We start from the raw sequence: 27,299 nt of genomic DNA on the forward strand, positions 1-27,299 counted from the left end.
CGACCCTACCACACTGTCGCGTATGCTTCGCGCGCCCAACCTCGCGACGGGACAAGATGTCTCCATGTCGCGCACCATTATTGCGACCGGCTGCTTGATTTGGTGGGTGATAGTTTGGAGTGTCTGTGCCATCGGCTTCGTCCAACTATTCCGCTACTATTGGAGGAGACCCCAGCAGGCAACATGCGTAACGACGTTGGAAGAGCACGAAGTCCCTCAAGTCACCGTTATACGGCCGGTCAAAGGCCTCGATCCGCGATTGTACGAGTGTCTTGCAGCCACCCTCTGCCAGACGTATCCCAAAGACAAATTGAACACCGTGTTCTGCATTCCCGAGCGTTCCGATCCTGCCTTCCCGATCCTCGAGCACCTGTGCAAAGACTTCCCGGATGCCGATGTACAGATCTTGGTCGAAGAGGAGGATCCGCTGCTACTGAAAGATAACAACGCGCTGGGGCCCAATCCGAAGATCAGGAACATGAGTCGCGCCTATAGGGAGGCCAAGGGTGACATCGTATGGGTACTTGACTGCAACGTCTGGGTCGGCAAGGGCGTTTGCGGGCGATTGGTGGACCTGCTATGTGGATTTGGAAAGGACAAGCATGGCAACAAGAAGACAAAGTACAAGTTCGTTCACCAGACGCCTCTTACGGTAGATCTCGACTCGCAAGGTCTCTCGCTTCAGGACAGGAAAGAATTGCTCGGAGGCAAGCCTCAAGCTATAGCTGAGTCGACTAGCATTGCGGCAAGCACGTCTTCCGATCCGCGCAATCACTCCAGCAGCACCATCAGGAAGCTGCTGCAGCGCGGCGGAGGACGTCTCGACGAAGCTTTTATGTCTTCTGCCCATGCTAAGTTCTACCAAGCCATCAACACAGTCGCTGTGGCACCTTGCATCATGGGCAAGAGTACCATGTTCCGTCGTTCCCACCTCAACTACGTCACCTCATCGAATCCAGACCGCGCTCCCGGCATCGACTTCTTCTCCGACAACATCTGCGAGGATCATCTCATTGGTGATGTGTTGTGGAAGCAACCTCAAGCTTTTGAGGAACGGGGCTACAAACCCGAGCCAGGAACGGCAAAGGAGGCTTGGGGCAAGCATGCAATGCTCTTCGGTGACTTTTGCTTTCAGCCAATCAGCCATACGTCTGTTATGGCTTATCTGCAACGTCGCATTCGATGGCTACGAGTACGGAAGTTCACGGTGACTTTGGCGACGTTTGTGGAGCCAGGTACAGAAAGTATCGTTTGTGGACTGTACGGCGCCTGTGCTCTAACGACACTACCCTTCTTTAACAGAATCGGCATCAGCCCAACATGGACCTCCTTCTTCCTGATCTGGCTTCTACACCTATCCGCATGGTGCCTTGTAGACTATGTCCAGTATCTGCTCCTGCACTGCGCAAAGACCGTCGAGATCGACTCCGACACCCCTGACTTTATCTTGCCTCAACGATCAGCCTCTGCATACCACCGAACCGAAGTTCTAGAACCTCTGCTTGGCAACAAGACACCAGGCGAACCTAGTCTACTTGATGGCGCGAGGAGAAACTTCATAGACTTCTTATTTGCGTGGCTCGGCCGCGAGATTTTTGCATTACCAGTCTGGGTCACCGCCTTCTGGGGAGGTGTTACAGTAGAGTGGCGAGGCAGGAAGTTCTGGGTGGGATTAGATATGAAGGTCCACGAGATTTTGCCACAAGAGAAGGAAATCAAGAATGATCAACACAAGAAACGTTAGGAGTGTAGGAAGAACCATAATTGTTATTGCATAGCGTGCGGATCTAGTAGCATTCCAGGCGTTCAGATGAGAATACGGACATTATCAGCCGAGATTTTCACTTTCACATCACTGTTGAAGGAGGTCGATTTTGATTCAAAAGCTAACGAGTGTTTTTAATCTTGTCGAGCAGGATCTAGCTGAACGCTTCCCACCACAGCGTCGATTTCAGCCATGACATCTGGCGTAAGCTTGTCTATAATTTTCAAGGCTGCACAGTTGTCCACCACCTGCTCTGGCCTTGATGCGCCAGTGATCACCGCGGAGACATGCGGATTCTTCAAGCACCACGCAAGCGACAACTGCGACTGGCTGACACCCAGCTTATCCGCGATTGGCTGCTCACAGTTAGCTAGATGCCATCAAGGAGGCATGGGGACTTGGTTTACCTTCAATTTCCTCGCTGCGCCGATCATACCACTCCACTCATCATTTCCATATCGGTCGCGCATTCCACTCACAAAACCATCTTTTCCTTCAGCGAACCTCGATCCTGCTGGCGGCGCATCCGGACTATCATTGTACTTTCCGCTAAGCAGCCCAAACTTGAGCGGCGAAAACGTAGTCAACCCGATCCCGAACCGCGTATAGAGGCGCTGGAACTCGCTCTCCACCTTCTTCCTCTCGAGCAGGTTGTACTGCGGCTGCTCCACTACTGGTGCGATGAGACCTAACTGCTTCGCTATCCCGCAAGCCTCGGCAATCTCGTCTGCAGACCATTCTGACGTGCCCCAGTACAAAGCCCAACCCTTCTGCTCGATGACATGGTTGAATGCGCGAACTGTTTCTTCCATGGGTGTGAGGCGATCCGGACGGTGCGCATACACTATATCGATATACTCCAGATCCATGCGTTTGAGAGATGCGCGAAGACCCTCAATGATGTGTTTGCGCGAGAGACCGTGGTTGTTGACAAGCACTTCGCCATTTGCGCCGCCCCAGTTGAGTTTTGTGGATATTACAATGTCGTTGCGGTTCCACGCAAATTTCTTGATGGCCTGGCCCATGATGATCTCGGACTGGCCTGCGGCGTAAGACTCAGCCGTGTCGAAGAATGTGATCCCATTATCGTAGGCTGTCTTCATGATGGAGAATGTAAGTTCTGATAATGACGTTAGTGGAGTGGCTGATGAGCGTATAGGCACAATGTACCATTTTCGACGTGGCCTCCAAAACTGCAATCTGATGAGTATATTCCTGAGTGTATCCATGGAAGAAGACGAGTGAACATACGTGAGCCATCCTCCTAGACCCAGCGCAGATACGTGCAAGCCTGAGTTACCTAGGCGGCGGTACTGCATGCCCGTTTTGCGAGGTTCTTCCCAAGCCATCTTGCGTTCGTATGAGCGATTTGGTGATTGAACAACAAATTGATTTCCTATTGACGCTGGAACAAAGTGATGCCTCGAGTACAACCGCCATTTCCAGTCATAAGTCCTACCAAAGCCTTCAACGATTCTGCTGACTACGCTCAAAGCGGCGAGTCCTCCATGAAGGGCGATGCCGGCGATGTAGCCTGCCGCATCGGACGGAAAACCTCAGTTGGGCAGTTGCAGCGAGTTGTGCGCTGTGCTGCTGCGGCCTTGGTATCCAGGGTTTCGGAATGACTCGCAACATCGTGGAGATTCCCGAGGTCGTCATTGATCCCCGCAATCACGACATGCAATGGTTCTGGGTAGTTGTGGGGCGCGGCAGGGAAAGTGGATCAGGCTAGAGACGTCTTCGTTGAACAAGGCGGCTCTCTGCAGCCGACGCAGAGACGCATACTCACCATACGCGCAGTCGACGCACGATCATCCGCAATGTTGCGTAGGAAAAATACAAAAAGGATAGTTCAAAGCGTATTGGAAGTATAAGTGACACAATCTCCGATAATATCTCTTTGAAAATGGTACTGGGTATCAAAGCTTTGGGATTGGGACTTGGAATGCGACCTCGGGTTGATCTCAATGACGGGTCGCACATAGTTCGGTGCAATTGAAAGGCAAGGAGGCATTGGTTGGTAGTCGGATACATTGAAAAGACCATGTGATGCTGCAAGGACCACAGTCTGCATGCGGCTATGCATGTTGACATTGACTGTCTGTGGATTTCACCGGCTATCGTTTCCCAACGAGATCAGAGTGTGAACCTGAAGTCTAACCGCTTGTTGCCATCTTTCTCTCGGGAGATGATGTCTGCTTGGTACAGAGCCTTCTCTTCCGAAGTCATCTGTTCCCACTGTATCTGTTTCCTTTTGTTGAGACGGACCAAAGTCTGCCGTTGCACAAGGAAAGTAATGACACTCAGTGCGCATATAGCCACAAGAACAGAGTTTCCCTGCTTGTAGTACGGGCCATCGTACTTGCGGTAGATTTGTGAACTGATCAGAGATCCAATTTGCACAATGACATTGTACGTTGCGGCCGTAATTGCACGTTTCTTAACGTCAAAAGTGTTCTCGGATATCCAAGAGGAGACCAAGGGATGGAAATATGGGTATCCGGAGATCAGCGTGATTAGGGAAAAGCGGCCCCATTCACGGCCCCCATCGGGCAGTGTCAACAACGCGATGAGAAGCGGCATGATCCAGAACTCGCCGAATATGCAGTGGAAAGTACGTTCGTTGAAGTAATCGCTTGAGTATGCCAGTGCTAGCATAGTGACGACCTGGAGAGCCGCAGACGGAATCGTCAACATGTTACTGTTGAAGGTGCTGAAGCCGAGGCGTTTGAGCGTGAGAGTGAGGTATCCTTGCACCGGCGAAGCAGGGATGTAAGCGACAAGACCGATGAAGTATAGACCCCACATGGAGGAATCTGACCAGGCCGCGCGGATGTCTTTGAATGTTGCTGGCTCTTTGAGAGCAGTAAGGCCTTTGGCTGGGTCGTCTCGGAGTATACGGTTGACCATGATGACTTCTTCCCGCTCAGTGTACCAACCTTGACGCCAAAGCACATTCTTGGTGGATGTCGGCGCGGTGGGCAAATACAAGTACGAGAGAATGGCGATGACGACCGTCAAAAGCCCTTCGAGGAGAAATAACCAGAACCAACCTGGCTTTCCACCAACACCGCGCATCTCCAGAATCCCCGCCGCGAGCAAGGCCGAGATGACACGTGCGATGTTGAGTGTCGACCAGAAGGCTGCCAGGCGTAGAGAAAGCTCCTTGGACTTGTAGAAATAGGTCGCAAACAAAATCACACCGGGGATGAAACCACCTTCGCAAAGTCCGATGGCTGCGCGGCCCAAGTAAAACGAAGTTCGGTCGTGCATCCACGCCTGGCCCCAAGATGCAGTTCCCCAGGCAAGCATCATGGTTGGGAGGATATACTTGAAGCCATAGCGTTTGGTGAGACTGTAAAAGAACACGGTCAGAGAAAGATTTCAATAAGAGAATCGGTGATACTCACAACTGCACTGGAAATTCAGCAGCCAGAAAGCATACCAACTGTATCGTTGTTCCGTTGTTATAGTCGTCAGAAGTCAACCCGAGGTCCTCCAAAAGATTGTCTGCGAGCGCATTCGATATATTTCCTCGATCGAGCTGTGATAGTCAGTATTGCTGATCGGCTAGCACGATGTATGAACTTTCCTGCAGCCCGAACATCATGAGACAGAGCCATGTCAGTAGCCGGAGGTCTGTCTTCCGCACCACACGCCGTTCTTCCTCAATCGTCCAGCTCGCCTGGGGGTCGAAGCGATGCCGGCCTTCGTACGTCTCGTGGGGTGGGACGATATCCGCAAGTTCCTCTCTACCCACGTGGGCCGATGATTTGAGCGAATTGGCATCTTCACTGATCCGTGTTTTGTGCGGAGATGCTTCTATGTCGTTGCTCATTGTCAAGGGCTACGATTGTCGGCTACAGCACAATTGCCACGAAGGAAGGTTATTGCTGAGATGTGACAGACTGGACACTGCATATTCCCTGCTATGCTCTCTTGTCTCCTATTTATCACTTTGGACATGGCATGTCGCAATTCAAGCTCGTCCCGTCGCCATCGTCGCCATCCTACCGAGGTAGTAATTGCCCCGAAGAACGAGGGGAAAGCACAATGTTGTGCATGTTGATGCATCTCCTATTGGTCTTACTGTCGACATCCGCCTTGGCGTTCACGGGGTCATGTAGGCTAGGCCCGGCACGCCTAGACCCAGAGCGTACAATTAGTCCGATGACGTGCTTTACCACGCAGGCGGTGGTGTCACCCTGGTTCCGGGAATGATTATATGTCCTGGACTTCCAGACATTTGGAGCTGTTGGTCTGCAGGCTATCCAAGCGTTTTGTAACACTGAATTTGAGCCGGAAGTTGCACTAACCGCGCACCACATTGCCTTCAAGATGCCTTCAGTCAAGCGCAGTCGTATGGAAGACGTTCATGAAGACGGAGATGCAAATATCATTGGCGGTCACCCCAGCGCCCGATCGAGACTGTTGGAGCCCTTGGTCTATTCCGGATCCTTGGACAGCTTCAGACAGCAAGACTTGACCCCAGTCATTGGAAGAGAGTTCGAAGGTCTTCAAGTGACTGACCTGCTTCGATGGGGCGATGCTATGATCAAAGATCTGGCAATAACGGGTACGACTCTCTGTTTGCAGCTTGATATAGCTCATGACTGACTTATAATTCCAGTCTCACAACGTGGCGTCGTCTTTCTGCGGGATCAAGATGTTACGCCAACTCAGATGAAAGACCTGATGTTGCGGATCACCGAGTTGTCAGGCTGTGTATGTCCGATTGGCAGTGAATCCAAATTAACCTAGCAATACACTGACAACACATTAGCCTTCGTCCTCTAGTTTACACGTACATCCTCTTACCGAGGAGGGATCTGAGCTCGGCGACCAGATCTCTGTCATAAGTAGCGAAAAGCAAAAGAAAGGTGGCGGTCTCACTCACCAGCTCTCGGACGTATCTCGCCTTGCATCTGCGGGCTGGCATAGCGACATCACATTTGAGCCAGTCCCATCGGACTATGCGATGTTGAAAATCCACACCTTACCCGCAACGGGCGGTGATACGCTCTGGGCTTCCGGCTACGAAATCTACGACCGTCTCTCTCCTGCCATGCGGTCGTTTTTGGAGGGCCTGACTGCGACGCATGATGCGAAGTTCTTCCTGGATGAGGCAGCGCGATTAGGAAACCCACTCCGGAAGGATGTGAGAGGAAATCCATTGAACCAAGGTGATGTCCTCACAGCCACACATCCGGTCATTCGCACGAACCGTAAGTTTGACGTTGCTCTTGCGCTGCAGTCGCTGACTTATCGTGCAGCCGTAACCGGCTGGAAATCAGTATACGTGAATAAAGGATTCACGAAACGCATCAATGGCGTCACGAAGGACGAATCCGATCTCATCTTACCGTACTTGTTCAACCTTGTGACGCAAAACCACGATGCGCAGGTACGGTTCAAGTGGCGGCCGAACGATCTGGCTATCTGGGACAATCGAAGTACGTGGCATTGCGCAACGTACGATTACGAAGAGGCCAGAGCGGGTGATCGTGTCTGCAGCTTGGGCGAAGCACCGTATCTGGATTTGGGGAGTCAGGGGAGAAGGGAGGCTTTGGGTCTGAGATAGAGATCGATCGCCGATAGGTAGAATTGAATGGTGGCTGGTACTTAGCGTTGCATTACATCACCAACTCGCATCATCCCATCGCTCGCGCGACTGTCGCGCTGCAAGCCAGATTTCTTAGGGTCAATGCCCCAAGTGCCTGTGCACTCGCGTGCTGAGATCCAAGCGTGCAATGGCTACGTCATAGTACAACAATTCGCAAATGGTCCACCACACGAGCATGATGTCAATTGTATAACGACATCGTAGCTTCACTTCTTCGGAGAATCGAGACATGTTGCATGATGGTTGGCTCGAGTCTTCAGCTTCAGCATTAAAGCAACCCGCAAAGTGAACATAGAAGTCTGCATTGTCCGTACTATATGTTGGACGTATATACCAGCTACAACAAAATCACCGCATCGACGGATATTGCAACCCACATGAACGCTATCAGATCTAGAACCCACCAATCAAACAACAAAGCACAAGTGTATCTACGAACACCGATGTACGCCACGCTATACCGAAGCCCCAAAGCGCCTTGAACACCCACAAAGTCGTGACTATAAGGATACTCATCATGTCCTCTTTTCCCTAAATTGGCCCGTCGGACCCGCACTGAAAGCGCCGCTGATAATGCGCTTGAGTTGCTTAGGTTTACTTTGTGGCACTCTCTCGCCACTCGCCGTGCTCTTGCGACTGAGTCCCGTGCCAGTCCTCGTAATGCCATCCATACTCATACTGACACCGAGATCCATAGCGTTGCTACCACGTCGTGCACGTCTCGTCGCATCTTCGTTCTCTTTCTGGTGTAGAGTTTCCGATGGAAGCAAGATGGCACGATCGAGAGCATATGGAAGACCACGATGTCTTCCACGGATCTGCATGGCGATGATGATGAGTTTGCTCAATGTCTTGAACTGGCCGGAGAAGGACGTATTGAATCCGGGGAATCCCTGACTCAGTCCGACCGTACCGTACGCAGAGACAATCTCGAAAAGGACGGAGAACAGGCTGAACGCGTATTCGTTCGTATTCTCGAGGCGCACGCCTTCGATGATGGCGATGAGGAAGAAACCCAAGAAGACGAACCATAAATCGAATGAGAGTTGGCGACGCAGATGATGCGAGAGGTAGCTGGATTGAGTGTCGTCTTCGTCGTCTGCGGCCCAGACACCCAGTGACTTCTCCTCGTAGACATTCGACTGGCGAATAGACATGGCGATGGGGAAGATCGAAATGTACATCATGATGAGGTAGCTGACTTGGACCGCAGGGTGCAGATCGGCGATGTTGACAACGGCGAAACCTGCAGTACGCGTTGAGGCAGCTTGGAAGAGACCAGCGAGGAAGCGGTGACCACCGGATAGCGAGGTCACGGTCGGGTCGTTGAGATCGAGAATGATGAAGAAGATGAGATCGACACCATTCAGGACGACAAGGATCCAGAAAAGCCACCAGTTTGCCTTGCTTGGGAATAGTAGAGTAAAGCACCGACGCGGGTGATCCAACAGGAAACGAAGCTCTTCCCAGATGGCGCTGCTCTTGGGTACCATCAGGGAGTACATCCAGATGGTGAACCGAAGCATACAAGGAAACCCGGTATTTCCGATGATGATCAGGAAGGTACCCAGCACAAGGGGCCACACAGCTAGCTGGAAAGAGACCATCGAGTCTGGAGTGAGAGTGAATCCCAGATCGTTGAACAGGGAGGCTGAAGTAAAAAAGCTCCACCAAGTTGGGTCAACGCCAAAATCTCTCACGACACCACTATAGTGAGCGTCGTTGTTGATCCATGGCGCCAAACATATAATGCCGATGGTGTGCCACCCGAGGTAAAATATGATGAGGATCATGGCGAGCAGCTTCAGAGCACGATATTCGATACCACCGAGCTCTTCTCTTTGTTCTTCAGTCAAATCAACAAAATTTGAGTTGCGTCCGAGGGTGGGTGTCCAGCTGAGGTAGGGCATCGGGTCCTCCTCTTCGGTCTTGGTCCTGGTAAGGAAGCTGGTAAATGTTCTTGATCGTGACCTATTACGTAGATGCATACTCGATGCAGGCACATTTGCATCGCCCTCATTGGTCCTGGTTCTGTCATAGACAGAGTGCCCGGTAGGGCGTTGCTGCCGGTCCGGTACGTCGATGGTGATGTGATTCCTGAAGGGGCGATCGTCTCCGTTCAGAGCATGGGGAACAGAATTTGAACGCTCTCGCTTGGGATGAGACTCATGCGATAGTCTACTCGCAACTCTGTCCAATTCTTCCTCTCCTTTGACAGCCTCTGGGATGAGCCCCTGGTCGAAGTCGCGTGGACCTGGTATACGAAGCTTGTTCCTCGCTGTCGGGTTTCGCTGCGCTTCTACGAAAGCGATGCTCTTCTCTTTGTTCGACTGTGGAAGGCGGCCGCCAGGGGATTCTTCAAGCGACTCCTTGGGCTTCTTTTCCTTAGGTGTGCTGAGATTGTCGGCCCATACAATGCCAGATGGAGCAGTTTGAACGGGAGTCGTCGGCCGGAACGGTGGCATTTCGTCCTCGCTGGAACTAGATCTTCTCGGGCGTATGCCATTGCCAGTCCAGTCCAGTCCGTCACTGAAGGCGTACTCGTTCGCGATTGTTCCACCGTGTGCGTGGCCACTGGATCCACGCATGACCCGAATCTCACGAGCGCCGACCGCTTGCTCTTCTTGTCCAACATTACGTTCTGTTGCTGCATTCATCTCACTCTTCCTCCTAGAAAGTGTGCGAGTCCGACCGCTCCGGTTTCCTCTCTCGAGCACGATGTTCTGGAAACGCTTTTCGAACCAATAGAGGCGAACGACTACGACGGAGCTGTGGATGAAGATGGGCGTACATAAGCTGGCGATAAAGTAGATGACTATCTGTTTAGTGTTAGCAAAAGACTTGTAGATTTCAAACGCATCACATACCTGTTGATATAGATCCAGTGTGTTTATGTCAATTCTGCGCTGGCAGTCAGTTCACTGCCCTCATACCTCAGGGACTAACATACGTGTTCAAGCCACTCTGTGTTGCTGCGCCGCTTGCAAAGAAGAGCGCATCGACATAGGGTATGCGACCACTGCCGTATATGATGACGGATCCGATGAGCGCCCACCCAATGATATACGAATCTGTAAACCTATCAGCCACAGTTCAGTCCCTCCCCTGTGATAGTGCGCATACAGTGAAGGGTGATAAAGTTGGCGTGTGGTTTGAGGGCCTTAAGACTGGACGGGAGGCGCTGCTTCAGCCATGCGAACATGACAAGCCATGGGCCGAACATGTTGCCACCAGTGGGCTTCCAAGGCGATGGGAAAGAGTGAATGGCACCCAGTGGGCGGGACTTGTCAGGTTGAAAGAGGTGAGATCAGCAGAGGCAGTGGGAAGGAAGAGCTGAAAGTTCGAGTCTAGTCGAGCGCGCCCCAAGCAGAGAGAACGTCAACGGACCGAGCCGGTAGCGCGTCGCAGAAAAGCTCCGTCGTAGTGGTGCATATTTGAGGAAAGAAGAGGGCGAAGTGTTAGTTCGAGTGGGCGCTGTGAACTATGGGTCGCGTTGCGGGACGGTAGTCGAGTGGTGCGCTGTGAAAGATTGCCGGCTTGTCGCGCTGCCAGGTGCGGCGATGACGCTAAAGGGGCATCGAGGCCACGGAGTGCCCAGCCCTGCTATTCGCAACCGGAGTTTTAACAGACCCCTGTAGTGCACATGGGAATCCAATCGAGAAGGCCTTCCTGCCACACCATAGCCATGGCACTACGCTGCAACCAGAGTTCACATGTGCAACGTGCTTTTTGATCTGCATGCACGTTGGACGTGTGCTTATTCTCCACTGCGATGCTTCCGCTCCGCCCCGCTATCCTTCCTTCCGCGTCGCGTGAGCAGTCCCAAATGAGGATTTGATAAACGGTGCCCCTCCACATCTCAATATATATGGTGGGTGTGGACATCGACTTTGCATGAAAGACTACCTTCGCCAGCGCATATCGCGATACGGGGTTCGTCCGCCGGCCGAGCTGATATCTCACCACCCCATCACAACAAGAAATGGCAACAGCGCCGACCATAGCCAAGGATACCGCGGCACCGGCGAGTAGGCACTTTTGTTTCAGGACAAGATGCTTGCTTTGGCCTTGATAAGGTGCGCCTGATTACTGGGGCGAATGACAAAGGCTAGTTCACGTTTCGCTGGGCTCACGGACTTTCGTCGTCCTCATTTCTTCTGCGATTGCTGCGCCACAGTTTGGCGTTCTAGCCAGTCATTTGGGTGCATCGATTCACGGAGACTTCGGCACTTTGGACGCTTGTCGTGGCACGTCCAAACTGTATACCTGCTTCGCTAGTAATTTTATCACGTCAGCTTTGCTTTTAATTCGCATGCCGAGCTCGTTTTCTAGGGCGAAGACGCGTATGCATGCTTGGTTCGGACATTCGGTATCGACAATAGTCATATTCGGACCGCGCAAAGATGTGGAGCAGACCAACGGACCCTGATATTCACATCCTAAAATACACTTGATCCTGCTCCGAGGCAAGACATCCATATCCTCCACTATTCCGTCTCGTACGTCCATTCATCGTCGCCAATGCAGTAAATGCGTATGAAATCAAGCCAAGCATAAAGGAATAGATCATTGCAATTTTGGAAGTCTTTGCTTCTCTTCCTCGTTCGGTTTCTTCGTCACCCTACAGAAAAGAGTTGGCTAGTCAGTACCGTTCGGTGCAGCAGAGAGAGTAGGAGTTGTGGCGCCTGAATTAGGCTTACTCTTCGTCTTCAACGTTAGCGGGAAGGTAAAGTCGTCAGCCTCTTCTTCTTCACTGCGCAGTTGTTAGCGTTGCCATGGTGCATCACATTCTGATCATCACTTACGGGAGCTTCCACGCAATGTAATCCTCGGTGCTCAGTCCCTCGCGGCCCTCCTGCAGCGAGGCAAAGTCACCGGGCGTCATCATGCCCGAACGATCGCGGGGAGACCCGGGCTCGGACAACGGCCGTGAGATCTTGACGTCTTGCGAGCTGAAGAAATCTGGCTCATCATCGTCTTCGTATGCCGCAGGGTACGCACGTCGAAGAGCCAATTGTCGGGCCTTGACGTACTCCAAGCCCATGCGCTTCCAGTCGAGCAAGTCGCTGAGTCTCTCGGTCCGGTTACGCTGGTTGATACGCTGGCGCTTGCTCTTCTTGGTGAATTCGAACATGTAGTCGACAAGCTGGTTGACTGAGTCGTCCACGCCCTTCATCCTTCGGTCTACGATATAGATACCATAGTCCTGGGCATTTTCAATTAGTTCCTCCATGTAACAACCGAAGCCGGACAGGTTGGTTGTGATGCTGGGAACACCCATCACGGTGCACTCAGCCGGAGTGTAACCCCAGGGTTCGTAGTAGGATGAGAAGACACCGAGGTGAGTTCCACGAACAAAATCATCATAGTCTAATGGCAAGACAGGGTTCGCCGAGTTCAAGAACTCGGGATGGAATACAACCTTGACGCGATCCGATGGGTGGTTGAAGAGCTGGCAGCGACGGAGCTGGTTCAGGACGGGGTCTTCGGCATCGTTGACCATGTTGTGAGTAACAATGGGCGGAAGGTTGTGACGCTTCATGGCAAACAACCGTCGGCGGAGCAAGATCTTATCAGCGGGCGTGATCAAGTCCTTGTCCTCAGGGAGCTCAGAGCCCTCCGTCCAGGTCAACGAACGCTCAAACAACTTCTTAGCAACATTCTCGGCGATGTTGTTTACACTGTCGTGAAGCGCTTTGATGACGGCTTGTCCCTTCAGTGAGTCGACCGAGAGCGATGTCGTCTGCGCGGGAAGAATGATGAAAGCGACGACTGTCATGTTCGAGTTCTCGTTCTTCATCTTATGGTTCAGCCGGGCTAATGACTCAATGAACATGTCCACACCCTTATTGCGGTACTCATAGCGACCGGCGGTGAAGAAGTAGAGGGTGTTCTCAGGGTCGAAGTCGTTGTGGCCGTAGAAATGTCCGCGCACGAAGTCATTGATCTTGACCTTGGCTTGCTGATGTAAGTTTTGGAACTCGTGAGTAGCCGAAAACTTCTTGACGTTCAGACCGTTAGGCAAGACACCGTCCGGCTTTCGCTTCAGAAGATGCTCGCTCTCGTATGCGGTGATGTGGGAAACCGTTGTGAACACATCAGCGGCGTGTGTGGCGGCGCGCTCGATGCAGTAGCGGTGGTAAATACCGCGCTTTCCCGCCTCAGCGTCCACGTCGAAATACTGGAGGTTGTTGTAAAAATCGACCGAGCCGGCGCAGAGGTAGCGACCGAGGAGCGTAGCGTGGGTAGTGAAGATGGTGGTAACATCGATGCGGCGCTTCTTGCAGAGCGGGACTGCGACACCTGCCAGCCACTCGTGGAACTGAACAATGACGGCTCGCTTCTTCTCGTGGTAGACGTACTGGAGAGTAGTTAGCGCAGCTCGCAGCGACTGTACATATTCTCAACTTACCTCGCCTAGGAACCACGCAATGAGGTAACCAAAAACAATGGCCTCGTTGGTCTCGGAATCGCCAGGCGGCGAAGGAATGCCAGTGGAAGACCAGAGGTCGCCCTTCCACTCGTCAAGCCACCTGTAGCCGGTACCAGTATCGAAGAGAAGCACACGTGGGGCACCGTCGATCAACCAACGTCCGTACAGCATCTTGATACCACGGTCGTCCATAGACTTCATGGTCGCAATCAACGCCGGGTCTTTGGGCTCGATGGGCTCTACTTCGACGGCCGCCTGTTATCTCGTTAATTTTTGGTTTCAAGATGCCGTGGGTTGCGCCTACCGAAGCTCTGTTCCACGGGCCCAAGAGGGTGTATGCGGCGCCATACTCAGCGGTGGTGACCTGGGCCTTGGACTTGAGGACTGAGTAGATACCGCCGACTGAGACTGGTTAGCATTGCAGAAGGGCATCAAGTTGGGACGAAAGCTACCTCTGTTTGCGACTTCGGTCGCAACCTCGAACAGGACGTGGTTCTGCACGTCTCTCGCGCCGGTCTCAGCCATTGTGGGTGGGTGTTGTGAGGAGATAGTGGGAAGGCGCAATGGCAAGATCGGAGCTCTTTCTAGGGAAGAGAAAGCTTGGAAAGTCGAGGGAGTGTGAGAGCTTGAGCTCGGTGCTTGGTTGAGCTACTGCAGGTGGCCGCGCTAGACAAGCGGTTCGATTACTCCCGGTTGAGTACGAAGTGCTGGCGGCGGACACGGTGTGGTGGAGCTGCAGGAGCAATTGGACGTGTGGTAGCAGAGCAGCAGCAAGCAAACTCTGTCTAATAGTCGAGGAAAGATGTTTTGCAGGCGCCCTGGGGACAGAAATGCTGGGCCGCTATTGTTTGGCGCACGAGCGTTGGCTACCCGGTGGAGGTTGGGATTCCTCTTTGGGTATCGGATCAATCGTCGTAGGACCGCCGGCGTACTCTGCCGTGACGTAGACGCTCGGCTTCTACTGCCCATTCACGTTTAAACTGCCATTTAGCCTGGCCGCCTTGACGCGCCCCGTCTCAGCTGCACCACGTCTCTCCGACACTGTTCACACTCGCCGCGCTGCACTTGAAGCCAGCGTCGACCCCACGGGCAGCGCCCAATTCTGAGGCTGAAGCGCAACGGGCGAGGCCAAGGCCGCGAGTCAACAACTCAACAGTTTCCTTTGGAAATGAGAAGCGGAGCATCGACCGATCCCGCCGCCCGTTGAGCTGCTCGCTTATTCCTGTCTGCTTGTCTATGCCCGTCCGCTTTCAGACGCATCAAGAACATCAAAAGGGTCAGCTGGATGCAAGAGCTGCGCGCTGCGTTCGACTGCCGAGGCGCTGCACCAGGTCCGCTTGCTGCAGTATTCCGTCATACGGAGTGCAGTAAGGCCGACAATTGCGGGGTTCCCGCGAACGGTGGGAGAAGTCGACAGCACGCCAACTCTCTCCACAGCGCCATTAGTGGGTCGTGGGTGGAGGCGGAGAGGAGCACGTGAAGGGCCCACGAAAGCCACCGCCGCGCCATGTGACAGGTGTGCGATGCGCTGCGGAGAGTTCATCGGAAGGAAAGGTTTTCCCTGCGAGCCGTGTCGTATTGCATCTCGGACGATATTGTCTAGCAGCACTGTATGGCCGTATACCAGTATCGTGCTGGGTTGCTAGGCAGGTGCATGACTCGTATACGGTCAGTGCCTGATACACCAAGGTCTAGACAATGGCACTCGACTGGTGAGAGTCTCGAATACAACATGTCAGCAGCCTTGAACAGCGAACGACCCTACGAGATGGCTGGAGAGTAAAAGAAGCTTCTTCTAGAAATCTTTTGCATTTGCTTTTGTGTCATAGAGTCCAGAATAAGCCTTGGACTACTCCCCTCTCAGGCCTCTATAAATCTATTATACCAGATACCACCCAGGCCGTAACAGGCGACATATGAAAGTGCAGCCAAAGCAATGGATATCGAGCTAAACGCGCAACGCCAACAAACGAAAACGACGAACCCCAAAAAAACTCCAAGCAAAAGGGACCCGTCGAGCAAACGACCCTACTTACCACTCCGATCGATGACCGGAGCAGCGTTTGGCAGCGCACTCAGCAAACTGCCTTGTGCGAATTCGTTGTTCGACGAGAGGTTGACCATGGGGCCCCTGGCTTTACTACCATCCATAACGCCCCTACCCACCATGTCCTTCCCCTGCGAGTAGCCGGCTTGAGATAGCAAACCGCCTCCGGTAAACGCCTTACTGTCATCCTCTGGAGCACCGAGATGGTTATTTTGTGTATACGCAGCCAATGGCTCGCCACGACCCTTGAGCGAGCGCGTGCGTTCGTGGCCACCAGCGGCTCGCGATGTACCTGGACGACCGGCGCGCCAGTCTGTTGATGAGGGAACCTTGATAGCCTCCTCGATCGACGTTGCACTTTCGACCAACGGCCCGGCGCCAGCTCCTGGATTGTAGCCTTTGCCCTTGTTCAGATGCTGCGGTGGCGGGCGGTACTGGGGTGTTAGATCGACCAAAGGCTCGGGCATGCCAGGTACACGCTTCGAAGCACTACGTTGGAGATCGCTGGATGCTCGCCGGTGATGATTGCTGCGGACTGAGGTATTACGTTTCAGACCAGAATCGTTGGACGATACTTGGGCTACACGGCCCATGTTGTTCAGCAGAGATGGACCTTCTGTGAACGGGCCTGACGGCTCACGAGCTTGTAGAGCGGCTTGACGTTGCGTGTAGCTACGTCCCAGAAGGCCGCTCGATGCAAACGCCTCGTCGCCTTGCTGATCAACACTTCGACTGCGGGCACTCGGCGGTGAAGTGCTTTCTGCAACCAGACCACTCTTGCTGAAAGCGGCTGGGGGTGGTTGCTTTACACGTATCGACTTCATCCGCGAGTGCATTGCCCTGCTATCGAGCTTGGAAAGAGGTTTGTCGTCTGGAAACTCTCCCGGTTTGTGAACTTCAATCTGGTCCAGCGTCTTGTTGAAACTGTCCATATCGAGCAAGGACGAGAAAGCACCGAGCTGGTAATGCGACCCAACTGATTCTCCTCTTGAATGCGACGACGTCTGTGCGGCTTCAGCAGCCCCGGACACATTGCGTGTCGCATGAGTCTTCTTCTTCAAACCCTCGCCCTTCTGGTGTTTGAGATACCAACTCCGCCACGTCTGTAACGCTGTGTAGAACGTGTTCGCTATGTTTCGGTCGTTGGTACAGAAAAAGTGGACATACTGCGATTCGTCCGCAAAGATGTTAGACTTTTGCATACTCTTGACGGCATAGCAAATCTTCTTTGGGGGCTTCACCCGTGCCAGCTTGGACTGGGTCACCGAGTAGATGTCGTAGTCTGTGAGTGTGCAGATGTTTTCCTGGTCCTTTTCCTTGATCTTTTCGTTCTTGGCCATGACTAATTGTCCGTCTGGGCGAAGGATGAGAAGTCGTTTACTCCATTTCCCAGGTCTCGATGAGTATTGGATAAAGCACGAAGCGCCCTCTGGTCTGGTGTCTGGGACCTTGTACGAGAGTAGACTGTCCTGGTCGATACCGTCGACATCAGAGTCAATGATGGTAAGTTCGTTTTGATTGTCGTAATCCCAGGAGTTCATCACATCTCTCACGTACTCGTAGTTGCGAAGGGGGCGTGTGATGCTAACTTTGGTGAAGAGCTCGGAAATGACAGCTGTGCGAACGTCAATGGGGTCTGTGAGCACCGTGGCAGCAGACTTGATAAGATCGAGAGGAGTCGTAGTTGGAGTCACAGGGAGCAGGATGCGCTTCTCGTTGCACACGACTTTAACGCGCTATTACGGCTGTTAGTCGCATGTTCGTGTTTGATGAATGATGTACATACTCTATCACCAGCATTTACGGCGGATGTAGGCGCATCGATGCCTAGAACAACGCCACCTCCGCCGGGTCTGATAGTTTCCTCCTCTCCGAGATTGAGACTTAGTTGCGGCGCAGCGGGTTGTTGCACAGGGGCATCTAGACCCAATGCCTCATCCTTTCTCCTCTTGAACATTCCGAAACCTGTCTCCTGCTGCCGCGGTGGCGATACTGGAGGCGACGAAGAGGGAGCTTTTCGGCCCTTCTGCTCAAGCTTTGCGAGGGTTGCCTGCCGCTCCTTCTCTTCGAGCTTCGCCTTGCGGACGCCCTCTTCCCTTTGTTGGAGGACTTTCTGGTTCTCGGCCTTCTGTAATCGTCTACCGCGTTCTTGTTCGGCCTTTTGTTCTTCCCTCTGTCGACGCAGGGCCTCGGCTTCTTCCATCTCTCGTTGGGCATCTAAGCGCGCAGCTTCTTCCTCTTCGTGTCGCATCCTCTCGACTCTGTCCAGCTCGGCCTGCTTAGCCTGCTTCTGTGCGCGCGCCTCTGCCTCATATTTTTCTTTGAGCTGTCGCTGTCTCTCCTTCTCCCGCTGCAAAACCTCTCTCGCGCTGTCATCGCCTCTGAGCGACTGCTGTTGCGGCGCATTGGAGACGGGCGGCGAGGCCTCTGTCGTGCGAGTTCTGGCGGTCCTGGGCCGACGCTGGCCGGTGTTTGCGGAATGCGACGATTGGTACGGCGAACTCACAGCGCGGTTCCGGGATGTAGAGGGCGTGGAGGGCGGTACTTGCGCAGGAAGGGGAGGAGGGGCATTTGGAATGGTGTTCGAACGGAGCGGTGGGGGGTTTGGGCTGGTCGCGTGCGAGGTAGTCGGTCTGCGGTGGTAGCGACTCATGCTCCTGCTGATGGGCGCATCGCTTTGGGGCTGCATCTCGGACACGGCGGGCATGGGAGGCACTGCGGGCGCGCCTGGCGAAGTGTGGTGTTGCTGTTCTTGCGCGCGCCTCACACTCCTATAGCGCGACATCTTGGGGGCTGCCGCCGCCGACGAGGGGATTGTTTCGGTGGCCATGTTGTGCTCGGCTGCTGTGCGACACGACTTTGCGTGCCTGTGCGACGACAAGTAAGGGACATAGGAGACAGAGGCTGGAGGGCATACACCAGGCAAGTGAGGGGGAGCGGCGCAGGGAGTGTGGGAAGAAGCAACAGGGAGCGGCAGGTGCACACGGATACTCGGCTGTTTAATTCATGAGATTCCAGTACCTAAGTCCAATCACTACGTCAAGCAAGCGACCCAGTCTTGCACCGTCGCAATGGAGGTGGTCCTCTCAGGGGGACAAGGTTGGCTGGACTCTTACTTGATGCAGCAAGGGCGCCCGTTGTGGCGCTAACAATAGCTGGGCCGGGGCAGCTGCGTGTTTGGCCATGCCCGCCTAGCTGTTTCGGCCAATCTAGCCGCACACCCGCCGCAAGTACCGCCCTGCCGCGCATTATTATTACACTTTGCCATGCATCAGCCACAGCAGCCCTGTTTGTGTAGTCTCTCGGCTTTACATTGCCAATAATCTCGGTAGTGAGTATCTGACAAAGAGTGGAACCTACTTCACACCACGCTGGACTTGGAACGCTAGTGTCCATTGTATTGTAATCTTGCAGCAACCTTGGAAAATAGTAGGACGGACAGAGCCAAGTGAGAGTGAAATGTTGAAAGGAGAGGAATCCATGAAGAGAGTCATGTTAATTGGGACAGAACCTACTTCTCCAGCAATAGGAGTCTCTACTGCGTTTGCACAGTACTGCATTTCACTATGGAGACATGTCCCAATCACCTAGGTAGGTGCCACTAACATACTCTCTTCTTCCTCTCCCACATCTCGTCTGCCTCCCAAACATGGCTCGGAGAACCCAGCTTCTGTTCGCGGGTTTCTCGATTCTTACTCTGGTTTACCTATTCTGCCACAATCCCTACGCCTACATTTCCAGCACATCGCACTCTCAGCAACCTCCACCTTCCCTCCCACCAGCCAATTCTACCCTCGGCTTTGGTGCTATCCTTGCGGTATCACACTCCAGCTCACCACGACGACCCAGCCTACTATGGGCTGCCAACCTAACAGATATCGAGATTGTGATTCCTCGGCAGAAGGAGTGGGGTGTGGGTGATGTCGAGAAGCTGAAGACGAAGGAAGGTAGTAGTCTAAGCACTGGAAGTGCGAAAGCCTGGATGGGACATTTGGAGGCTTTGAGATGGTACGTCGGTTTCAAGAGGTCAATGATAGAGAATAATGTACTGATAACATGACAGGTTCCTCGCCTCAAGCCACGAGACAGTTCTCATCATCGAAGACGACACTGATTTCGACATCTTTATCCGGCAATCCCAGGTCCCACTCCTGGCATCCGCTGTCCGCTCTTTGCTCGACAAGGGTGTCACTGACGACTCATCATCATCATACTGGGCTTCAACCACCAGCTGGGACCTCCTCTACCCCGGCCACTGCGACGACTTGATCTCCACGGCCTACCTCTCCCAGCCTTCCCTCCTGTACCGCGACCCCACCGTACCTCCCACTCCCCTCCTCCACCCAGACACCGCTCTTTTTCTCTCCTCTCTATCTATACCCTTAAAATCTCGGTTGCTACACAGAAGCTTTTGGCCGTTCTGCACATTTGCCTACGCCGTGAACCGCCGGTCTGCCGCCATGATCCTCTCTACCTACTCCAGGGAACCGGAAGGTGGCAGTTCGGCATACGATGTTGCTCTATTGAGCGCGTGTAGGGACCGAGATTGGAAGTGTTGGAGTGTAGCTCCGGAATTGTTCCATCACGGGCTTGGGCATTCGGAGATATTTAGGGCAGACACAGTGGATGGGAAGAACACGGGAGAGAGAGACGAGAGGGGGAGTATGAGGGGGACGTGGAATTTGGGGTGTGGGGCTAGGCACAGGCAGTTGTGGGTTAAGGAGATAGATAAAGAAATGAGGAGTCTGGTTAAGGAGAGCGTGAGGAACGCAATTCAGAGTGGAGAATGTCCGATTGATGCGGTCATGGAGGAGGAGAGTTGGAAGGGATGTGAGTATGGAGAATGTGGGGCGCAGTCCTGACTCTGCTTGATCACCCTTCATCTTTCTGATGATACCCCCTAGCCTATAGACTCATCTTAGTATTTGATCACCACGTGCAAGCGAAAATCCGAACGCTGCAGTCAGACCTGGTTTCAACCCGAGAGTAAGCGAAGTCTTCACGTAACGTAGACTCCTGGGGTATTAATTTCCAGCAGGTGCTGCAAGTGAGTATTCGATTTCTTTTCCTTGTAATAAGTTGTGGTCACATGCAGGGCTGGCTAGGTGATCTCATAGTATCAAAACGCTATGTCAAGTTACAGCATCACAGCATTGATAGCAAGCGCATGCGTTGGTACGTAGATGGCGACGAGATCCCAGATCCCGCCGCTTTTCGAGGCTTTTGTAGCTATCTCTTGTCTACAGATAGCCAAACGTACCCCGTGTCCCACGTTAAAGGTATCTTCGTTCGTGCCATCCAAATATTCCAACGTCAATGAGTCGTCCAAAAATCGCACCGTACCCCTGTAAGATCAAAAAAGAACTCCACTTGGTATCTTACAAAGATCGCCTATGAAGGAAAAGAAGAATGGACGGGTATCCAGAAGTGAGAAGTGAAAGAAGAATGCAAGCAAGGGAACAAGAGCGGTGCAGGTTGCAGTCGCCCGACTCATCGCCAGAGGTCCGCCCTCGAGGCCCGCTTCTCGCGACCTGCATGGCTCATCCAGCTGGCGCGTGGACTAGGCTCCCTGCCACCAAGCGAGTTGGAGTAGCCGTGTCCGAAGCCTCCACTAGGCGCCATGTGTCCCGCACTCCGTGGTCTTCCATCGTTGTCTGCAGGCACGGCCAAGAAACCTCCAAATCCATTTGGTACCACAATACTTTTACGAGCATCTCCACCCCATTGGGGCCCGAGACCCTTGTGTGCTGAGTAGCTGCTCAATGGCCGACCGACTGACACTGATGCTCGGCGTCCCTGTGCCTCAGGCGGCATGATGGATGTGAAGATCCAGTCCAACTCATCCAGACCCTTGGAGTAGACTTCGAGGGGCTGGTTGAACATTGGCGGCGGTGCCTCGCTGAACGGTCGGATCGGTGGCGCGAGCGTTAGGACCTCTGGGAATTCGGGATCGCGCACGTAGAGCTGTCGCAGCGCCGGCATGCAGTTCGCAATGAGCGAGTTGGCTAGGTACTGGTAGCACGATGCACTAGGCGGGTAGGCTTGATGGGCGGAGCTGGAGATGACCTCGAAATGGAGCTTGTGTAGCGTGTACGACGTCATGGGTGGTATCGGGTCCAAAGGAAGAGATGCAGAGACTGTGGCATTGTATTCCAGCGTCCGTAGGGTGACTGCAGCCTGCAGAATGATGTGGAGGGAGGGTACGGGAATGCCACCGCAATCCTTCAAAATGAGGGTCCGCAGCCTGCCGCTGCACATTGGGTTGTAGAGGTACTGTGCGAGTCCGTTTGCGGTGACACCGTGTACCTTGGTAAGTTTCAGGGTTTCTAGCGCAGGGAAGTTGGGGATTCCCGGGGCGTCGTGGAAGGTCGAGTCGTTCAGCCACGAGACGCCGGTGATGGTGAGCTCCTTCAAGTGAGGCAGCACGCCGAAGACCTGCCTCAGGATGCTGGGCTCTATCTGGATCTTGTTGAGCTCAACCGAGATCAGCTCCTGCCAGTAGCCCTGAAGGAGCGTCTCTAGCGACTGCTCTCCGCCCTCGTTGTACTTCATCTTCCGGATGTGTGGGCAACGCGCCTGGAGCTCCTGACGCAGCAACTGACACGACTGATCGCCATTGTAGAAGCCGTCGGGGAGGTCGATGAACTCGATGTTCGGGCAGCCCGATACGGTTCGCGCCAGGTCAGCCTTGCACGCCTCGCGCGTCATGTAAGGAAGCTTGATGAAGCGCACGCGCTGGCCGAGGTATTGGTTTCCACGCACACTCTGGCCCAGCTGCTGCAGCCGGAGCGTGGGCGCGTCGATGTCCTCGCCGTTTCGTGACTTGCGCCGGCGCTGGTCGGCGTAGACCTCCTCGAGCTCGCAATAGTGGACGGCATCAATGCGAATGCTGTTGTATCTGGGGCACGTTAGGGGGTAGCCTGGTGCACTGAGCATGTGGGACTTACAGGAGACCGGCAGCAACACCGTACCATTGTCGCTTGGTCAGGGCACAATGGGCCAGGTCGCGCATGTCACAACTCATGCAGCCGTCATTGCCGCTGTCCTCGCTGCCGTCGAGGGATTCATCGGCCGAATGCGGACAGACTTCTTCGAAGATGCGGCGGAGGACCTTATCGGGCAGGCGTTGGGTCTGGTCGGGGCCGTGGTAGTCATATACTGCGGGGGCGTAGAGGTCGTTGCGCGGACGCGACTCGCTCTTCTTGGAGGCTTTTTGGCGGCGGAAGCGCTTGAAGAAGCCCATGATGCCTCGCGATGAACTGGAAAGGTATTAGGGGACGGATTCCATGTAGGCGTCGGACATTTGCTTTTGAGGTGGTGCAGCGCAGTCCGTTGTTTCAAAAGTGGATAGGTGAATACTAACTCGCGTCCGTTGGCAAGCTGCGGGGAAGATGTGAATCCCCGTTGCCGAGAAGACATGCTTGGATTGGTAACAAGCCTCAGCCAGACCCAGGTAATTGCCAAAGCCGCAATGCAGGTGCAAGGTCCCCGGTACGTGGGAGCGGGCCCGGGACGAAACTGGAGAGCATAAACTGCAAATTGCAGGCGGATTGCGGAGAACAGTCAGTCAGTGAAGGTGCTCGAGCGTCTATGGACAGAGCAGAGGGAGCAGCGCGTTTAAGGGGCAGGCCCAAGCAGTTAGGAACTTCCCGCACAAAGAATCCAACGGCGCGCTGACAGGGCTAGTGCTTGTTGTACGTGTCAGCAAGGCTCGAAGATCATCATCCTCCTGCCCCCATTTCATTGTTCGGCGGTACGAGCAGCGGGCGACAGCCTACGCGTCACGTGAGCCTGGCCCCAGCTCCAGGGCTCCGCGGGAATGGGAAGATCGCCAGGGGTTCTCGGATGGTGAGCCCAAGCGGGATGGGCGGAGGGGGCCACGGCGATATTCTGCATGTCCTGGACTTATGTTTTAGGTACAGCTTTGGCGTGCACTACTACAAGACCGACTACCTCGCGGCGATGTCGTCGAGGGTGGGATGCGCGCGGCGTTAGAGGCGGACTTAGAGGCGCCTGACTCTCTGCCAGCCGCCGCCCCGTTGTATAAGACGAGGGCATGTCGCGCGGTCACGATGGGCCAGCTGGCCAGTTGGACCCTGATTACGCAGTAGTCTCGGTGGCCCAAAGCGGCACGGCGAGCAGCAAAAGCACAACTCGAATGCAGCTGTTCAGGACGAGCACACGCGGTATCGATCAATATCACCATGGGGGCACAACGTGGCACGGTCGAGGCGCAGCACACGCGAGCGCCTCCAGCAGACGCGTGGAACATTGGATCAGAGGGCGGAGAGTGTTTCAGATGGGTACAGACAGCTCTGCCGAGCGGCTGCGGGAGCTGCTGTCCGCCGTACTCGTGGCATGGCCTGCTGCACGCCGTCCTGCGTCTGGAAATTTGGAGCGACGTCGTCGAAATTAGCCTTGCTTCGTGACGTTGCAGGACAACTACGGGGCAAGTAAGGGTAAGAGAAACGTCAATTGAAGTCTCAGCCAGCATAAAACCCGTGAACAGATTGCAATTGCAGCACCGTCACACTATATCCCACATCGCTCTGACATGCCCGGCACTAGGCGGACTAACGTCGAGCTCCCGCCAAGATCTAGAAGTTGTGCCTTAGCTCTGCTATCCACGTCAAGAAATCTGCCCGGGATCATTGCACGGAGCCTCAGGTCGTCCGTCCCCATCTCGTAGCATTTGGTTTCATCTCACCGTATCCTCCGTCACCTCGAGGCTCCGTTTTCCCCTTCACGCCCTCACAGCTTGCCAGCTGTTCCCCACTCCTCTTCACCATTCACCTTGGGCTCCCCGCTGACGTACTCGCCCGTCGCGCCTTCTCCTTCCGCCGACCGTCGTACCTCCTTCCCCAACAGACGTCGCCCGCCGAACCTCAAGAACCTCAATTGCCAGCTTGCTCTGAGATACCAAGGATACCAGGCTAATCTTGACCCTTTCAGCAACATAGATATGGCTTCTCAACCCACCCCCAGCCCCCAGGCGGCCAACCTGGACCGCTACGTTGTAATCCATGTAGCTACCACCTGCGACGAGCACGGGGTGTATGTTACCAAAGACTCTGCCGAGGTCATTGAGCTCGGTTGGATCCTGCTCGATGCAAAGTCGTGCGAGGAGGTATGTCAGTCAGATCCAATGCCGACCTCAATCGCTAACTCAACAACAGCTCCATCGTGAGTCGGTCCTCGTTAAGCCTGTCAACACGCCAATCACGGCCCTATGCAGTAAGTTTGCTCTTCACCTCTACGGTCCACAATTTGTGCAATTTCCGCTGACGTCGAACCCTGCACAGCCAGCTTGACAACCCTCACATGGGACCAGGTCCGCAACGCCGGTTCCTTCCGCGACGCCGTCGACCGTTTCAGTAACTTCTACAACGAGCATATTGGCCCGAAGAACTTGGAATTCGCTTTCGTGACCCTAGATTCCTGGGACCTCCGCGTCCAGCTCCCTCGCGAAGCCCGCGACAAGGCCGTCGTTCTTCCTCCTTATCTCCAACACTCCCGCACCTTCGACCTCCGCACAGAATACCAGAGGTGGCAGGCACACCACCCAGAGTCGCTTCCGTTTGGCTCCAGCGCCTTGACAAACATCTGTGCGGCGCTTGAGGTGGAGCCTGTCCAGTCGTCGGCCCCCATCAAGCACAACCTGCCCTTTCACTTGCAAGCCCTCGCGCCCGCTTCGCCCCGCCGGGCCATGGAAGAGGCTGTCACGCTTGCTCGCGTGCTTCGCGGTCTTATTCGCAAGTCGCAACCACCCCAGGATCACCCCGACGTTCTAACCAAGCCCATGGACGCCCGCGCCGACGTTCGCGCTTTCTTGTCTGAGCGAAGCAAAGTCCTACACATGAGCGGTCTCCCTCATGACACTACTCAATCAGAACTCGAGAGCTGGTTTACTCAGTTTGGCGGACGCCCCATTGCGTTCTGGACTCTCCGCACTCCAGACCAGCACAAGCCCACCGGAACTGGCTTTGCGATCTTCTCATCCCACGAAGAGGTATGCACTGCGTCAGCAATCTTCGCGCTTTAATATGCTAACATTGAATAGGCTGCGGAATCACTCTGCATGAACGGACGCGCTCTAAACGAGAAGGCCATCGAGGTCTCGCCGTCCTCAAGCCGTGTCATTGATCGCGCTGGCGACATCATCGTCCCCTTCCCTCCTAGCAAGAACCGTCCCCGTCCCGGTGACTGGAACTGCCCCTCGTGTGGCTTCTCCAACTTCCAGCGTCGTACCGCCTGCTTCCGATGCTCTTTCCCCGCCATGCAGCAGGGTCCACCAGGTGGTGATCCCATGGCTTACGGCGGTTACGGATATGGTGGTCACCCTGGCATGATGGGCCCCCCTCAACACCACATGGGTCATGGCCACGGCCACGGAATGGGTGGCGGGCATATGCGCGGTGGCACCGGCGCTGTGCCCTTTAGGGCTGGAGACTGGAAGTGCGGAGAGAACGGCTGCGGCTACCACAACTTTGCAAAGAACACCGCCTGTCTCCGCTGCGGAGCGAGCCGTGCCGGTGCTGCTGTTGTGGCTGACTCTGCTTTCCCTTCGCCTATGGATACTCCTTCCGGCTTCGGTATGGGCCCTCCCTCCATGGGTGGCACTCCCGGCGGCGGTCCTTACGGTCCAGCTGGCTACGGCGGCGGTGGCTTCCCAGCTCAACAGTACGGCGGTCCTCCTAGCTCTTACGCTCTGCCATCCGGTATGGGCGCCGCTAGCCCTTACCCTCCTATGGGTGCGCAGTACGTGCCCAATGGTGGTATGCACTCCACTCCCTTCGACAGTCGCTCAGCTGAAGCCGCATTCTCTTCTGCCGACCCCTACCCCAGCCAGGGTGCCGTCAACGGCGGTGATGGTCGCAACGATCCCTTCGCTTTCCTTTCGAGTGGCTTCGGGTCTCTTTCTATGAACGATGACCGCCGCAACGTTTCTAACCCCGCAAACAAGTCACCAGCATAAAGACTCTCGTGAAATAGGTATCGATCATCTGGAGCGCGGATCTTGCGGTGCAATTTGATATGGGATGGTTTCTTCGGACAGGCTGGCGTGGGCAAGATTGGCTTTCGGGGAGTTGGACAGCGTCGGTCGATTAAGAATTTGTGGCATTTGCAGGCTACCTACGGCTCGGATGCGTATAGACGGAAAACCTCATTTGACGGAGTTCGATACCTAGGATGGGGGTGTTTGGGGATCGACTTGCATTTCATTTCAAAAGCGGGGCGGATGGACAAAAGTACAACACGGACGGCGGCATACGGGCTTGCTGGAGCTTTTGGATTCCATGGTCGATCATTTCGTTTGATGTCTAGGCTGTGAGCTTCTCTTTCCATATGCCTTGCTTTTCTTTCTTTTTTATCTGATCCAAATTGAACATATCGCTTCGGCGATCAAGGCGCGGAACAAGAGGCAGCTCCT

The 27,299-nt window shown here is 54.3% G+C and overlaps 10 protein-coding genes across 10 annotated transcripts; 4 read left to right on the top strand and 6 right to left on the bottom strand.

Moving 5' to 3' along the window:
* Window positions 1-22: 22 nt before the first annotated feature.
* On the top strand, window positions 23-1,744 carry J4E79_000952 (uncharacterized protein; the record flags this gene model as incomplete). The annotated part of the gene is made up of 1 exon (XM_049349863.1): window positions 23-1,744. The coding sequence occupies one exon, from the start codon at window positions 23-25 to the stop codon at window positions 1,742-1,744; it is 1,722 nt and encodes a 573-aa protein (XP_049215022.1).
* A 155-nt stretch (window positions 1,745-1,899) lies between these two features.
* Window positions 1,900-3,114, bottom strand: J4E79_000953 (uncharacterized protein; the record flags this gene model as incomplete). The annotated part of the gene is made up of 4 exons (XM_049349864.1): window positions 1,900-2,121; window positions 2,173-2,885; window positions 2,936-2,958; window positions 3,017-3,114. The coding sequence occupies 4 exons, from the start codon at window positions 3,112-3,114 to the stop codon at window positions 1,900-1,902; spliced, it is 1,056 nt and encodes a 351-aa protein (XP_049215023.1).
* A 787-nt stretch (window positions 3,115-3,901) lies between these two features.
* On the bottom strand, window positions 3,902-5,080 carry J4E79_000954 (uncharacterized protein; the record flags this gene model as incomplete). Its single annotated transcript, XM_049349865.1, has 1 exon — window positions 3,902-5,080. One exon carries the CDS (start codon window positions 5,078-5,080, stop codon window positions 3,902-3,904), a length of 1,179 nt encoding a protein of 392 aa, XP_049215024.1.
* Window positions 5,081-6,103: 1,023 nt separating this feature from the next.
* On the top strand, window positions 6,104-7,346 carry J4E79_000955 (uncharacterized protein; the record flags this gene model as incomplete). Its single annotated transcript, XM_049349866.1, has 4 exons — window positions 6,104-6,341; window positions 6,396-6,490; window positions 6,549-6,990; window positions 7,039-7,346. The coding sequence occupies 4 exons, from the start codon at window positions 6,104-6,106 to the stop codon at window positions 7,344-7,346; spliced, it is 1,083 nt and encodes a 360-aa protein (XP_049215025.1).
* A 557-nt stretch (window positions 7,347-7,903) lies between these two features.
* J4E79_000956 (uncharacterized protein) lies at window positions 7,904-10,611 on the bottom strand (the record flags this gene model as incomplete). Its single annotated transcript, XM_049349867.1, has 4 exons — window positions 7,904-10,207; window positions 10,256-10,289; window positions 10,339-10,459; window positions 10,512-10,611. The coding sequence occupies 4 exons, from the start codon at window positions 10,609-10,611 to the stop codon at window positions 7,904-7,906; spliced, it is 2,559 nt and encodes an 852-aa protein (XP_049215026.1).
* Window positions 10,612-12,026: 1,415 nt separating this feature from the next.
* On the bottom strand, window positions 12,027-14,346 carry GSY1 (glycogen synthase; the record flags this gene model as incomplete). The annotated part of the gene is made up of 5 exons (XM_049349868.1): window positions 12,027-12,141; window positions 12,194-13,749; window positions 13,801-14,076; window positions 14,126-14,223; window positions 14,274-14,346. The coding sequence occupies 5 exons, from the start codon at window positions 14,344-14,346 to the stop codon at window positions 12,027-12,029; spliced, it is 2,118 nt and encodes a 705-aa protein (XP_049215027.1).
* Window positions 14,347-15,849: 1,503 nt separating this feature from the next.
* Window positions 15,850-18,575, bottom strand: J4E79_000958 (uncharacterized protein; the record flags this gene model as incomplete). The annotated part of the gene is made up of 2 exons (XM_049349869.1): window positions 15,850-17,604; window positions 17,655-18,575. 2 exons carry the CDS (start codon window positions 18,573-18,575, stop codon window positions 15,850-15,852), a joined length of 2,676 nt encoding a protein of 891 aa, XP_049215028.1.
* Window positions 18,576-19,517: 942 nt separating this feature from the next.
* J4E79_000959 (uncharacterized protein) lies at window positions 19,518-20,405 on the top strand (the record flags this gene model as incomplete). The annotated part of the gene is made up of 3 exons (XM_049349870.1): window positions 19,518-19,876; window positions 19,932-20,187; window positions 20,274-20,405. 3 exons carry the CDS (start codon window positions 19,518-19,520, stop codon window positions 20,403-20,405), a joined length of 747 nt encoding a protein of 248 aa, XP_049215029.1.
* A 953-nt stretch (window positions 20,406-21,358) lies between these two features.
* Window positions 21,359-23,111, bottom strand: J4E79_000960 (uncharacterized protein; the record flags this gene model as incomplete). The annotated part of the gene is made up of 2 exons (XM_049349871.1): window positions 21,359-22,766; window positions 22,816-23,111. 2 exons carry the CDS (start codon window positions 23,109-23,111, stop codon window positions 21,359-21,361), a joined length of 1,704 nt encoding a protein of 567 aa, XP_049215030.1.
* A 1,719-nt stretch (window positions 23,112-24,830) lies between these two features.
* On the top strand, window positions 24,831-26,843 carry J4E79_000961 (uncharacterized protein; the record flags this gene model as incomplete). The annotated part of the gene is made up of 4 exons (XM_049349872.1): window positions 24,831-24,995; window positions 25,045-25,102; window positions 25,171-25,877; window positions 25,929-26,843. The coding sequence occupies 4 exons, from the start codon at window positions 24,831-24,833 to the stop codon at window positions 26,841-26,843; spliced, it is 1,845 nt and encodes a 614-aa protein (XP_049215031.1).
* Window positions 26,844-27,299: the final 456 nt, after the last annotated feature.

This window comes from Alternaria viburni, assembly GCF_023758015.1.
Source record: "Alternaria viburni strain BMP 2772 chromosome Unknown scaffold_2, whole genome shotgun sequence".
In the NCBI taxonomy this organism is placed as follows: Eukaryota; Fungi; Ascomycota; class Dothideomycetes; order Pleosporales; family Pleosporaceae; genus Alternaria; species Alternaria viburni.